At 58.8% G+C, this 14510-nt stretch overlaps 1 protein-coding gene across 1 annotated transcript in view; it reads left to right on the top strand.

Moving 5' to 3' along the window:
• DNHD1 (dynein heavy chain domain 1) overlaps nucleotides 1-14510 on the top strand; it is a 171281-nt gene that overhangs the window by 105336 nt on the left and 51435 nt on the right. Inside the window, exons 20-25 of the mRNA XM_075125455.1 lie at nucleotides 5185-5282; nucleotides 5414-8411; nucleotides 8850-8994; nucleotides 9280-9472; nucleotides 10009-10321; nucleotides 12134-13826. Coding sequence (XP_074981556.1) covers nucleotides 5185-5282; nucleotides 5414-8411; nucleotides 8850-8994; nucleotides 9280-9472; nucleotides 10009-10321; nucleotides 12134-13826 — 5440 coding nt within the window. The remainder of the gene's footprint in view (nucleotides 1-5184; nucleotides 5283-5413; nucleotides 8412-8849; nucleotides 8995-9279; nucleotides 9473-10008; nucleotides 10322-12133; nucleotides 13827-14510) is intronic.

Genomic DNA, 14510 nt, shown 5'->3' with positions numbered 1-14510 from the left:
TTCCACCACTGAGAATAGTCTAGAACCATCCTCTCTGGAACTACCTCTCAGGTAGTTGAAAGCAGCTATCAAATCCCCCCTCATTCTTCTCTTCTGCAGACTAAACAATCCCAGTTCCCTCAGCCTCTCCTCATAAGTCATGTGTTCCAGACCCCTAATCATTTTTGTTGCCCTTCGCTGGACTCTCTCCAATTTATCCACATCCTTCTTGTAGTGTGGGGCCCAAAACTGGACACAGTACTCCAGATGAGGCCTCACCAATGTCGAATAGAGGGGGACGATCACGTCCCTCGATCTGCTCGCTATGCCCCTACTTATACATCCCAAAATGCCATTGGCCTTCTTGGCAACAAGGGCACACTGCTGGCTCATATCCAGCTTCTCGTCCACTGTCACCCCTAGGTCCTTTTCCGCAGAACTGCTGCCTAGCCATTCGGTCCCTAGTCTGTAGTGGTGCATTGGGTTCTTCCTTCCTAAGTGCAGGACCCTGCACTTATCCTTATTGAACCTCATCAGATTTCTTTTGGCCCAATCCTCCAATTTGTCTAGGTCCCTCTGTATCCTATCCCTCCCCTCCAGCGTATCTACCACTCCTCCCAGTTTAGTATCATCCGCAAATTTGCTGAGAGTGCAATCCACACCATCCTCCAGATCATTTATGAAGATATTGAACAAAACCGGCCCCAGGACCGACCCCTGGGGCACTCCACTTGACACCGGCTGCCAACTGGACATGGAGCCATTGATCACTACCCGTTGAGCCCGACAATCTAGCCAACTTTCTACCCACCTTATAGTCCATTCATCCAGCCCGTACTTCCTTAACTTGCTGACAAGAATTCTGTGGGAGACCGTGTCAAAAGCTTTGCTAAAGTCAAGATACAATACATCCACTGCTTTCCCTTCATCCACAGAACCAGTAATCTCATCATAGAAGGCGATTAGATTAGTCAGGCATAACCTTCCCTTGGTGAATCCATGCTGACTGTTCCTGATCACTTTCCTCTCATGTAAGTGCTTCAGGATTGATTCTTTGAGGACCTGCTCCATGATTTTTCCGGGGACTGAAGTGAGGCTGACTGGCCTGTAGTTCCCAGGATCCTCCTCCTTCCCTTTTTTAAAGATTGGCACTACATTAGCCTTTTTCCAGTCATCCAGGACTTCCCCCGTTCGCCACGAGTTTTCAAAGATAATGGCCAATGGCTCTGCAATCACAGCCGCCAGTTCCTTTAGCACTCTCAGATGCAACTCGTCCGGCCCCATGGACTTGTGCACATCCAGCTTTTCTAAATAGTCCCTAACCACCTCTATCTCCACAGAGGGCTGGCCATCTATTCCCCATGTTGTGATGCCCAGCGCAGCAGTCTGGGAGCTGACCTTGTTCGTGAAGACAGAGGCAAAAAAAGCACTGAGTACATTAGCTTTTTCCACATCCTCTGTCACTAGGTTGCCTCCCTCATTCATTAAGGGGCCCACACTTTCTTTGGCTTTCTTCTTGTTGCCAACATACTTGAAGAAACCCTTCTTGTTACTCTTAACATCTCTCGCTAGCTGCAGCTCCAGGTGCGATTTGGCCCTCCTAATTTCATTCCTACATGCCCGAGCAATATTTTTATACTCTTCCCTGGTCATATGTCCAACCTTCCACTTCTTGTAAGCTTCTTTTTTATGCTTAAGATCCGCTAGGATTTCACCGTTAAGCCAAGCTGGTCGCCTGCCATATTTACTATTCTTTCGACACATCGGGATGGTTTGTCCCTGTAACCTCAACAGGGATTCCTTGAAATACAGCGAGCTCTCCTGGACTCCTTTCCCCTTCATGTTAGTCCCCCAGGGGATCCTACCCATCCGTTCCTACTACTGAGCCGTTGTATTGGACTGTGCTGTGCGTGTTTTTAGGGAAGGATCAAATCATGCTGAAGAGCTTGGGGAGGGGGGGGAACATCCAAACCTTTCTAGAAGTGCCAATAGTCCACTTCTACTGACAAGGTCAAAAGCCTTTGTGAGATTGGTGAAGGCTATGTAGAGGGGCTTCTTGGTTCTCCGCATTTCTCTTGCAGTTGTCTCAGCGAGAAGATCATGTCAATAGCAGACCTTTCAGCTCTGAAGCCACACTGTGATTCAGGGTAGATTCTGCCTGCAAGGATCTGCAGTCTGTTCAGGACAACTCAGGCAACTCCCATGACCACTTAAAGAAACTAAGCCTTTGGTGAGAGACCTTGTCAAAGACTTTCTGAAAATTCAAGTACACTGTATAACTTGATCACCCTTATCCATAAAATTCTAATAGATTGACGAGGCATGATTCCCCTTTACAAAAGCCATGTTGACTCTTCCCCAAGGTGTCTGATAATTCTGTTCTTTACTACAGTTTCTACCAGCTTGCCTGGTACTGAAAGTAGGCTTACAGACTTGTAATTGCCAGGATTGCCTCTGGAGCACTTTTTAACAATTGACGTTACATTAGCTAGCTTCCAGTCATCTGGAGCTTACACAGCGCTCTTCTTCAGGGCTGGGAAAAGTGCTAAGAGCATTACAGCTAAATATAAGGTAGAACGGATTGTTTAGCATAAGGAGTTAACACATATTTCAAGGGACCATTCAAGGTGAAGTGGCCCATTAACATTTCTCCAGTGGTGTGTGGTGGAGGAAGTTGGGTGGAGGTTAGTGGGTTATAGATCGTAGAAGTATATCCACTGTGATATGTCATAAATCCAGTGTCTCTGTTCAGTCCATTATTTTTAGTGTCTAGCAAAGCTATGGATTAAGCTACCAGGCTTGTCTTTGGAAGGTGTTCTGCAGGTTTCCTTTGAGGCTGAGGACTGAGAGGTCAGATAAAGAGTGACCACTTCATGAAAAGTGTTCACCCACAGGTGGTAGGATGTTTTTGTTTTTTATCATTTTCCTGTGTGAGTTCATTCAAGACGTATTGGTTGCCTGGTTTCACCCACATAGTTGTTATTAGGGCATTTATGTGTAGGGCCCATGGATCTCAAAAGATGTGTTGAGGGGGGTGTTGATCATCATAGTAGTGGAGATATGTCTACAGGTTTTGTATCTATTGTTCTGGCAGGGTCTGCTGCCGCATTGAGTTGTGTGTCCAAGTCTAGGAGGAACTTGTTTCTGATGATGAGCTTGGAGAGGTTGGGGGGTTGTTTGAAGGCCAGAATCATAGAATTGGAAGGGACCTCGAGAGATCAGCTAGTCCAGTCTCCTGCACTCACGGCAGGACCAAGCACAATCTAGACCATCCATGACAGGTGTTTGTCTAACCTGCTCTTAAAAATCCCCAATGATAGCAATTCCACAACCTCCCTAGGCAATTTATTCCAGTGCTTAACCACCCTGACAGTTAGGAATTTTTTCCTAATGTCCAACCTAAACACCCTTGCTGCAATTTAAGCCCATTGCTTCTTGTCCTATCCTCAGAGGTTAAGAAGAACTATTTTTCTCCCTCCTTCTTGTAACAACTTTCATCAAGTGTGGGGGTGTCAGGGCCCTGCACCCCTCTTCCTGGCATTCACCGTGACACTCAGCCAGCCAGTAAAATTGAAGGTTTATTGGATGACAGGAACACAGTCCCAAACAGAGCTTGTAGGTACAACCAGGACCCCTCAGTCAAGTTCTTCTGGGGGGCAGAGAGCTTAGACCCCAGCCTTGGGGTTCCCTGAGTTTCGCCTGCCAGCCCAAAACTGAAAACAAACCCCCCTCCAGCCGTCTCTCTCCCACTCCCCCCAGCTCCTTCTTCAGCCTTTGTCCAGTTTCCCGGGCAAAGGTGTCACCTGGCTTCAACCCGCCTCCTGGCTCAGGTTACAGGCTCAGGTATCGTCCCTCAAGTAAAGTCACTTCCTGCTATCCCATCCCCAATGCAGATAGTCCCAGTAAAACTAGATGACATTCCCGGGTCAATCCACCCCGCTCCCTACTGCGTCACAACAACCTTTTATGTACTTGAAAACTGTTATCCTGTCCCCACTCAGTTTTCTCTTCTCCAGACTAAACAAACCCCATTTTTTCATCTTCCCTCATAGGTCATGTTTTCTAGACCTTTAATCATTTTTGTTGCTCTTCTCTGGACTTGCTCCAATTTGTCCATGTCTTTCCCGAAGTGTGGTGCCCAGAACTGGACACAATACTCCAGTTGGGGCCTAATCGGAAGAGGAGGTTCAGGAAAGATTTCTTTCAGAATGTGGTCCCATGAAGTATGGGTTGTAATTATTTGAGGATACCCAATATGGGTTCCAGTGTGGAGTGGTAAGTTGACATCCAGGAGTGTGGAGTTGGCAGTGGTTTTATAGAATCATAGGGTTAGACGGGGCAGCAGCGCAAGGGTCATCTAGTCTAATCCCCATCAAGATGCAGGATTTGTTGGGTCTAAATCATCCAAGACAGATGGCTCTCCACCGTCCTTTGGAAAACCTCCAGTGAAGGAGCTTCCACAACCTCCCTAGTCGTCTGGTCCATTGTCTTACAGTGAGGAAGTTTATTCTGAGATTTTATCTGAGCCTTGTCTTACATTGCAACATACTCTCAGTGACTCAGCCCTCCAGCCAGGTCATGTTTTCAGTTCCACACTGTTTGGGGTGTATATATATAAAGAGTCCAATATTGGGGAGTCTTCAGGGCAAGGGAGGGATTCAGGGCTTCCCCTTTGGGTTGAGGTCTCATGGTCCAGCTCCTTGTACCTTCAAAGTCTTCCCCCATCTAGGTTCCCCAGTGAGGGATAGACTTCCATTGTAATCACTCTTTAGGGATTGGTGGGGAGCCCAGACCCACCCATCTCTGATCCAGTGCCCAACGGTAGGCAGCTAAGTCCTGCACCCTCAGGGGCTGTGCAGCTCCTTCCCTGCCAGTCCTGTCTCTTCCCACTGAATAAAGTAAATAACTAATCACCAAGATAAAGTCTGTGCCTTCAGAGAGTCACAGGTCCCTTCTTTGTGGGCTTGGGCAGGTCACTCCTGTGGCCTTCCTTCCCAAGAGCTCTGGGGCAGGTTCACCTCAACTGTCTGCCTGCCACCGTAAGCTTTGTAAGCTCCACCTCCAGCCTGTGTCGGCTTTGCAGGTGTGGTGGGTAGGGCCACCGGGGCTGAGAGCAGCTCCTTAGCCCCTTCCTTTCCAGTGTGGGGTTTGTATACCCTGGAAGGTACCCCAGGAATGCTCACACCCAGACTCCTCTCTCCACAGGAGCCCTGCTGGACGTCTGGGTCAGTTTCCAGCAGAAGTGGATTTTCCTGAATATAGTGCTGTATGAGATGGACATCAGCCTGCCCAGCAGCGAGCTGGTGAGTCGTCTCCCGCACCACATGCCCCTGCCCTGAGCCAGTGAGTCCTCCCTCCCACCCTTACTGCCTCCAGTTCCCTGCCCCTTGGGGCTTCCCTTGTACAGGGCTGATGCTTGCTTTCCTCATGCCAGGACTGCCTGTTCCAGAAGCTGGACAGCAGGTTCCGGGAGCTCATGGAGGTGACGTCCAAGCACCCTTTGGTGCTATCCAGCGTGATGCCTATGGCCACCTCCAACCGGGAGAGCCGCTTTATGGGTGTGCCCCTGCAGACCATGCTGAGTGAGGGTGTTGAGGACCTGCAGCTCCTCATCCACGCACTGGAGTACGTGCTGGAGGCTACGCGCATGGGCTTCCCCCGCCTCTTCTTCCTCAGCAACACAGAGGTGGTGGCTATGGTGGCCTCGCCAGCAGAGCCCATGGAGGTGACTATCTGGGCCCGCCGCTGCTTCCCAACTGTGCACCAGCTGGCCTTCCGCCAGCTCTCGACCACTGGAGACCCTGCCACCTATGCTGCCCTGCTGCCCGTGTCAGAGGCCACAGGCCTGGTGGGAGCCTGTGGGGAGACGGTGCCGCTGTGTTCCCCGTTGCCCCTCAACCAGAAGGTCACTAAATGGCTGTGCGCCCTGGAGCAGCGCATGAAGGAGGCCCTCTTCCACCTGCTGCAGGCATGCATGGCCCAGCGCCTGGCCCTGCGGCCCCAGCTTGACGTGGCCTTTGAGCAGCGCCCAGCTCCCACCAAGCTGCCACTGCACCTGCTGGTGGAGCACTGGGGGCAGCTGGCAACAGACTTCCCAGCCCAGTGCGTGCTGCTGGCTGAGGAGGCCTTGTGGTTTGCAGATGTGCAGGAGCGGCTCTTCGGCACCGTGTGCAGGCCCGGCCTGAAGCTCAAACACAGACTCAAGCTGGAGGCCCTGGCCCACTATGTCCGCAACTACCGCAGCAGCCATGCCGGGCAGCCGGGCAGCGCCCAGCTCAGCACACTGCTGGGGGCCCTGCTCACTGTCACCGTGCACCAGCGTGACATGCTGACCTGCCTGCTGGAGCGCAAGGTCGACTCACCCACCGCCTTTGCCTGGGCCCAGCTGCTCAAGTACCGGCTGGTCCTGCACCCCGAGAGCGCCAGGGCAGCCGGGTCCCCCATTGAGAGCTGGGCCGCCAGCACCCCTGGCTGCTGGGCCGAGATCCTCGACATCCGCCTGCACTATGACTATGAGTATGTGGGGAACTGTCCCCACCTGGTGGGGAGCCCCCAGCTGGACAGGAGCTTCCTGGGCTTCCTGCTTGCCCTGGAGGAGTTCCGCTGTGGCGCGGCTCTGGGCTGCCACGGAGTCGGGAAGACGGCCACCATGCAGCACCTGGCCAGGGTTCTGGGGCGCCAGCTCGTCATCCTGCACTGCTCCCAGCAGATGGGCCTGGGCTGCCTCCGCCAACACCTGAGTGGGGCTGTGCAGGCCGGGGCCTGGCTGCTGCTGGAGGCTGTGGACCAGCTGGGGCCCGGCGTCCTGTCAGGGTTCAGCCAGCTCCTGTCAGACCTGCAGATGCTCTGCATGGGCCTGCAGCCGGAGAAGGGCCAGGTGACCCCCAACCACAAATCCAAGAGCAAGGACGGGGAGGGGCAGGAGCAGCCTGCAAGGGCCCTGCCAGAGCTGGGCCTGGATGAAGCAGAGCCATACCAGCCCCGCGTGCTGGGGAACATCCTCTTTGGGGAGCGGCTGCTGCGGGTCAGGGAGACCTACGGCTGCCTGGCCACCCTGCAGCGTCTCCCTGAGCTCCTGCACCTGGCCTTGCGCCCCGTGGCCCTGCTGCCTCCTGACCTGCACAAGGTGGCCGAGGTGACCTTGCTGGCAGCTGGCTTCCGGGAAGCAGCACAGCTGGCCAAGAAGCTGAGCTATTTCTTCTGGCTGGAGGGGGAGCTGGGCCCGGGCCCTGCACCCAGCCGGCTGGCCTTGTTGAAGGAGGTCATTGAGGCAGCCATTGGCATTGTGTATCCGCCCGTGGCGAGGCCACAGCCAGAGCCCAGGCAGCAGCTCACAGCCCAGCAATCATCCGTTGAGGGTCTGGCTGAGGAGCCTGCCCTCATCCAAGCTCTCTGCCTCTCACCCTTCTTGGTTGCCTTGGAGGACCCCCGGCTGAGTAGAGTGTGGGAGCTGCTCCGAGGGGTCTTCCCTGCCTCCTGCTCCCTGTTCCCTGAGGCCTATGCCCCCCCCGGATTGCTGGGTGCCATGACAGCACAGCTGCATGAGGACAAGCTCCACGCAGACCCCGAGCTCACCAGCACCATAGTGCAGCTTTGCCAGGCCCTGCTGGGCTCGCCGGGGGTCCTGCTGGTGGGGCCCGCAGGCAGCGGCAAGACCACAGCCTGGAAAACCCTGGCCAAGGTGCTGAGCAGGCTGGCTGTGAGCAAGTCCTTGGAGCTGGCGCCAGGGGCGGGCAGGCCAGGCACTCAGAAGGACGTGGCATACCTGCCCATCAGCACTGTCTGCCTCTGCCCCAACAGTCTCAGCACCTCTGAGTTCCTGGGCAGGCTTGAGGGAGGCATCTGGAGGGAGGGTGTTTTCTCCAGGCTCCTGCAGAGAATGGCTTCCTCAGCCCCTGCTGCTGGGCTGAGCGGGCCAGGCACCCAGCAATGGATGGTGCTGGATGGATCTGCCAGCTCCGAGTGGCTGGATCCCATCTCATCACTGTTCAGTGCAGAGCCTGCTCTCAGCCTGCCAAGCGGGCAGCGGCTCCATTCCCCAGAGGGCGTGAAGTTCCTCTTTGAGCTGCCTGATGTCTCCAGCATCTCTCCATCCATCTCCACACGGTGTGCCCTCCTGCACTGCGGGGGCTCATGCGTCTGGCAAGCACTGCTGGCCTCATCCCTAGCCACCATCTACCACAGGTACAGTGTGAGCCAGGAGAGTGTGGTCATGCTGCGTGGCCTCGCTGAGGATGTCTTCCCCCCTACGCTCACCTTCCTGCAGCAACACTGCAGCTCCCTGCTGCAGCCTCACGCCGACCTGCGCAGCCCCATGGCCTGGGGCATCCCGGAGACCACAGCCTTCACCAGGCTCCTGAAGGCTCTGCTGGACCGACACCTGAGCCATGACAAGGCGAAGGCCCAACCTCTGAGAAGGGAGGACCAGGCAGGTGAGGGGAACCCCAGCAGGACCAATGACCTTGTGCCCCCCTGCTCTTATGGGGTCCAGATTAGAACCAGTCCCCAATGCTTCTGAACCCAACCAGCCGAGGTCCCCCATTCTGGGTGCCCCAGGGTCTGAGCAGGGGCAGAGCCCCAAGGAAGGGGCCAGATGGTGGAGGCTGCCCGGGGCTCTCTGTTGGGCTGGCAGGATCTCGCCATCCAGGGAGTCCTGGGTGACTGGCATGGATCCTCCTAGGGGGCTGCTCTGCCCGTCATTGCCCATGAATGCTTATGACAGGGCCAGTCTGGACCTCGGGCCCACACAGAGCTCTGCAGCACCTGCCAGGCCCAGGCTTTGCCAATGAGCTGCCAGGAGGTCTGCCATCGCTAGGCCAGGCCAGGCTGGGGTCTCCTGCCTCAAGGTGACTGACTCTTTCTCTCCCCAGTGGCTGAGAACAGCTGTGCAGGGGTGTCAGCTGTCCCTTCACCCTGGGGCTTGGATGAAGCTGTCCCCTCCCATCACCACCTGCTCGTCCGCAGCATCTTCGTGTTTGCCTACATCTGGGGCTTCAGTGGCCACCTGCACCCCAGGTACCAGCCAGGGGTTCCCTGGGCTAGCCATGCCATCAATGATGATGAGTGAGCAGCACCGGGAGGCCAAAGCAATGGAATGTGGACACTGGGGATGGGGTTGGAGGCTGGAAGCCAGAACTGCTGGGTAGGGAGGAAGGGAGTGGGGTCTATGGGTTAAAACAGCAGAACAGGGAGCCAGGACTCCTGGGTTCTAGCCTGGCTCTGGGAGCAAAGTGGGGTCTAGTAGTTACAGCAGGGCACTCTCCCCTTCGCTGTCCATCTCTCTGTCTCTATTTTTTGCAGACACTGGGCCCTCTTTGACAGCTTTGCCCGTAGAGTCCTGTACAGCAGCCGCTACACCATAGAGCTGCCTTCAGCTGATTCTGTCTTTGACCTCTGTCCCCAGCCTGAGGATGGGAAACTGGAGGTCTTTGATGGGAAGTATCTGTCTGGCAGAGTCAAGGCAGTTCCCGTGAGCTTCACCATCCTGCCCCAGGTACGGCCCCATCCTGCTGCAGGTACAGCCAGACCTGGGCAGGGGGGTCCCCAGGAGCTGCCCCATCCTGCTGCAGGTACAGTCAGGCCCTGTGAGCTGCCCCTGTGCTGCCCCAGATTCAGCCAGGCCCCAGCTGTCCCCATGACAGGCCCCGTCATGCCCCAGGTATGGCCAGGCTCTGGGGGGTCCTGTGAGCTGCCCCAGGTACTACTGGCCCCCAGGGGGTCGCCGGGAGCTGCCCCGTTCTGCCCTAGGTCCATCCAGGACCATCAAACACTGTATCATTCCTACTGGTGATAAGCGCCAGAGTTGCTGGATGACGTCTGGGATGCCAAAGAAGGAGAGGTCAGATGCTAGAGGCACAGAGGGGGCAAGGCTGGGAGCTCTTCCAAGAGCCCCAGGCAGCCAGGAGACGTGGCATGAGGTGGCACACGCTCCTTGCCCTCTGATGTGCCCGAGTCTCCATGGCGCTCCCCTCTGGTCAGCTGCTACACAGTCCCAGGGCTCCTCCCTGGCACGGTCTCTCTGCTCTGCAGTACGAGCGACTCCTCTACGTGCTGGACCTGCTCCTGGGCTCCAGGCAGCCAGTGCTTCTGGCCGGGGAGCCGGGCTGTGGCAAGTCATCCTTCGCGGAGCTGCTGATCCAGCCCAATCACTCCTACCACCGCGTCGCCATCTCACCTGCCCTTGGCACTGGCCACGTGCGCCACCTGCTGGAGAGCCACATCCTGGGCAGCACGCGGGACAAGGCCCTGTTCACCAGCCTCCTCGGATCCCGGTCCCCTGCCGCCAGGGGCGGGAGGAGCTGCTACCTGCTCCTGCTGGATGACCTGCACGCCGCCGAGCTGGGTGAGCCCCCGCCTCACGTCAGACAGTGCCCTGGGCTGAGCTGAAATGGCCACATATCCTTTGTGGGGCCTGGCTCCCCCTGGCACAGTACAGCCCAGCTCCCCCTCCTTGGCCCAGACACCCTCTGCCCCAGGGCTCTGCAGGGCCCAGCTCCCTCTGGCTCGGCCTGGCTCCCCTCACTGGGGCCAGACACCCCCCGCCCCAGGGCTCTGCTGGGCCCGGCTCCCCCTGGCTGGACCCAGCTCCCCATCTCAGGGCCTGGACACTAGCGTTGCCAGGTGTCCAGTTTTTTACCAGAACACTCGGTCGAAAAGGGACCCTGGCGGCTCCAGTCAGCACCGCTGACCAGGCCATTAAAAGTCCAGTTGGCAGTGCAGTGGGGCAGGCAGGCTCCCTGCCCAGCTCCTCACGGTTCCCGGTAGTGGCGACATGTCCCTTGGCTCCTAGGCACAGGGGCAGCCATGGGGGCTCCGAGCTGCCTCCCGCCCTGAGCGCCGGCTCCACAGCTCCCATTGGCCAGGAGCTGCGGACAATGGGAGCTGCAGGGGCGGCACCTACAGGTGAGGGCAGAGCACAGCCCCCGTGGCCGCGCCCTGAGCCTAGCAGCCAAGGGACATGTCGCCACTTCCGGGAGCCGCCTGAGGTCAGCACTGCCCAGAGCCCGCACCCCAAACCCCCTGCCCCAGCACTGAGGACTCTCCCACACCCGAACTCCCTCCTGGAGCCTGCACCCTCTCCCGCACTCCAACCCCGTGCCCCAGCCCAGAGCCCCCTCCTGCACTCTGACCCCCTATGCCCCAGCCCGGATCCTCCTCCTGCACCCCAAACCCCCTGCCCCAGCGCTGAGGACCCTCCCACACCCGAACTCCCTCCTGGAGCCTGCACCCTCTCCCGCACTCCAACCCCGTGCCCCAGCCCAGAGCCCCCTCCTGCACTCTGACCCCCTATGCCCCAGCCCGGATCCTCCTCCTGCACCCCAAACCCCCTGCCCCAGCGCTGAGGACTCTCCCACACCCGAACTCCCTCCTGGAGCCTGCACCCTCTCCCGCACTCCAACCCCGTGCCCCAGCCCAGAGCCCCCTCCAGCATTCTGACCCCCTATGCCCCAGCCCGGATCCTCCTCCTGCACCCCAAACCCCCTGCCCCAGCGCTGAGCTCGCTCCCGCACCCGAACTCCTTCCTGGAGCCTGCACCCTCTCCCGCACTCCAACCCCGTGCCCCAGCCCAGAGCCCCCTCCAGCATTCTGACCCCCTATGCCCCAGCCCGGATCCTCCTCCTGCGCCCCAAACCCCCTGCCCCAGCGCTGAGCTCGCTCCCGCACCCAAACTCCTTCCTGGAGCCTTCATGCCCCTGCCCTAGCCAGGAGCCCCTTCCCACACCCTGAACCCCTCATTTCTGGCCTCACCTTGGAGCCCTCACCCTCTCCCGCAACCCCCTGCCCCAGCCTGGTGAAAATGAGTGAGTGAGAGTGAGCGACGGGGTGTATGTGTGGAGTGAGTGGAGGGCAGGGGGCCTCAGGGAAGGGGCAAGGCAGGGGTGTTCAGTTTTGTGTGATTAGAAAGTTGGCAACCCTTCCGGACACCCCAACCCCCAGGGCTGTACAGGGCCCAGCTCCCCGTCATTAGGTCTGGAACCCCGAGCTGGACCTGGCTCCCCCTGGCCAGGCCCGTCACCCAGGGTTGGTTAAGTCCGCAGGGCTGTGTGTTTTAGTGCCCTCCTGCCACTGGCGCTTGGCTCCTAGAAGAGCCTGTGGGTGGCCGATGGTGGGATAGGCAGGCTGCTCCAAGGCGTGATGGTCCTTTCTGTCCCAGATGCCAGGCAGGGGAGTCACCCCGTGGTGGAGACCCTGCGCCAGGCCCTCTCTCACCAGGAGGTCTATGGCGCCGAGACCCTGGAGCTCCGACACATCCCTTCAGCAGAGTTCAATTGCTTTGGCTTGGTGGCTGCCCCAGCGATCGGTGTCCACCCGCTCTCCCCTCGCTTCACTCGGCTCTGCAGCATCCTCTCGCTCCCCAGTGTCTCCAGGGAGTCTCTGATCAGCATCCACAGACCCCTGGTCCTGGCTTGGCTGGAGAAGTTCCCCCTGCTGGCCAGGCACAGCGAGCTGGCTACTGCCCTGGTGGGGGCCACTGTGGACGTGTACGAGGCCATGACGGCCAGATTCCGCTCCTCCCCCGCCTGCTACCACTTCTCCTACCACCACATCGAGAAGGTTCTCAGGGGCCTCTTCCTCCTGCGGCCCTGCCCCGGGATTCACCTCACCAGCCCCTTGGAGGACCCCAGCACCCTCAGGGCTGCAAAGCGAGGCCAGCCGGGGATAAGCCTCAGCCTCACGCTGAGCACCCGGGTCATCGTCCGTCTCTGGCTGCACGAGTCGCTGCGCATCTTCTGCGACCCGCTGCTGTCGGAGCGCGAGCGGCAGGAGAGCGGGCAGCTGCTGCTGGACGTGGCTGCCAGCACCTTCTGCACCAAGAGGAGCATGCTGAGGGTGGTATCCACCAGTGACAAGGAGCCGCAGCAGCGCGAGGGAGCCAGGAGCATCATGGAGCCCGCCGGGCAAGACGCTGCCATGGAGCTGGGCGCTGAGCAGGGTGTGCTGGCTGACAGCCATGAGGAGCCTTCCTCGCAGAGCAGCAGCGACGGGGACTGCCCCGACGCCTTCGATCCCATAGACCAGGCCCCAGCCCTGGCCTTGGACCAGCCAGATGCAGTGCCATCCAGGGACTCTGCCCTGGACGCACTGGAGCCCGAGGGGGCAGAGGCGACTGAGATGAAGAGAATGGTTTCCATCCAGCCCTTTCCAGCCCTGCACCTTCGCTTCCAGGAGCAGCACCCGGCCATGGGGCGCCACACCAGCACCCGCCAAACCACCCCCCTGAAGAGCAAGCGCAGGCCCTCCACCAAGAAGGAGAGCAACAAGCCCCTGCTGCCCTCCCACCTCCTGCTGCTGCCAGGAGAGGACGTGCGCAACATCCTCTTCAGCAGGGAGCTGACGCCGGCCTCCTCCAGCCGGGAGAGCCTTTACCACGAGAGATGCTGGGACACCATCCAGCGGCAGCTCAGCACCTTCCTCCCCAGGGGCTTCGTGCTGTGCAGAGAAGTCACCCAGCACCTGGTGCGCCTGCTGCGGGTGCTGTGCTGCCCACAGGGGCATGGGGCCCTCCTCTCCCTGCACCTCTCCACCGGCAGGAGGTCCCTGGTGGCCCTGGCTGCCAACGCCACCAGCTCCCAGCTCTTTGAGCTGACGGGGCAGGCGGGGGAGTGGGAGGTGAGAGAGCTGATCAGGAAAGCTAGCTGGCAGGCTGGGATCCTGGATGCTAGAGTCGTGGTGCTGGTGCACCAGGGGGTGGCACTGGGCACCATGCAGAAGCTGGTGGATCTGATGAGAGAGGGCACCTACCCTGGCCTGTACACTGCTGAAGACACCGCACACATCGTGAAAGAACTGCTGCAGGAGAACCAGAACATCAAAAGGACCATGAGGCCCAACATAGTCCTGCAAAGGTCAGGGAGGGAGTGACAGAGACCATGGCCAGGGGAAGTTGGGAATGCTGTGAGCTGGGCAGGTCTAACAGGAGTGACCGCAGGGCGGGGATGGGATCCCTGAGCTGGGCAGGTCTAACAGGAGTGACCCCGGAGGGGGGCGGGGGGGAGATGGGATCCCTGAGCTGGGCAGCTCTAACAGGAGTGACCCCGGAGTGGGGCAGGGGGGAGATGGGATCCCTGAACTGGGCAGGTCTAACAGGAGTGACCATGGTGGGGGAGCAGGAGGGAGATGGGATCCCTGAGCCAGGCAGGTCTAACAGGAGTGACCCCGGAGGGGGGCGGGGGGGAGATGGGATCCCTGAGCTGGGCAGATCTAACAGGAGTGACTGCGGGGGGGAGGGGGGATCCCTGAGCCAGGCAGGTCTAACAGGAGTGACCGCGGCTTGGGGGGTGGGATCCCTGAGCCGGGCAGGTCTAATGGGGGTGACCCCAGGGGGGTGTAATATCCTCCCCCCACCTCTGTATTGAAGGGTGCACACAGGCTCCAGACCTTGCCTGCCCTGGGGGGAATCATAGAGGCCCCGCCCGCACACGGGGGGGCATCCTCTTGTCAGGGGTATTTGGTGAGAGAAGGAAATTCCAGCTGGGCCTGCCCTGAGACCCTGCTGGGCTGGGGCTATCCACTGGTGGCAGGGGGCACTC

This window comes from Caretta caretta, chromosome 1 (assembly GCF_965140235.1).
Source record: "Caretta caretta isolate rCarCar2 chromosome 1, rCarCar1.hap1, whole genome shotgun sequence".
NCBI lineage: Eukaryota > Metazoa > Chordata > Testudines > Cheloniidae > Caretta > Caretta caretta.
This window is presented reverse-complemented; position numbering and strand designations above follow the sequence as displayed.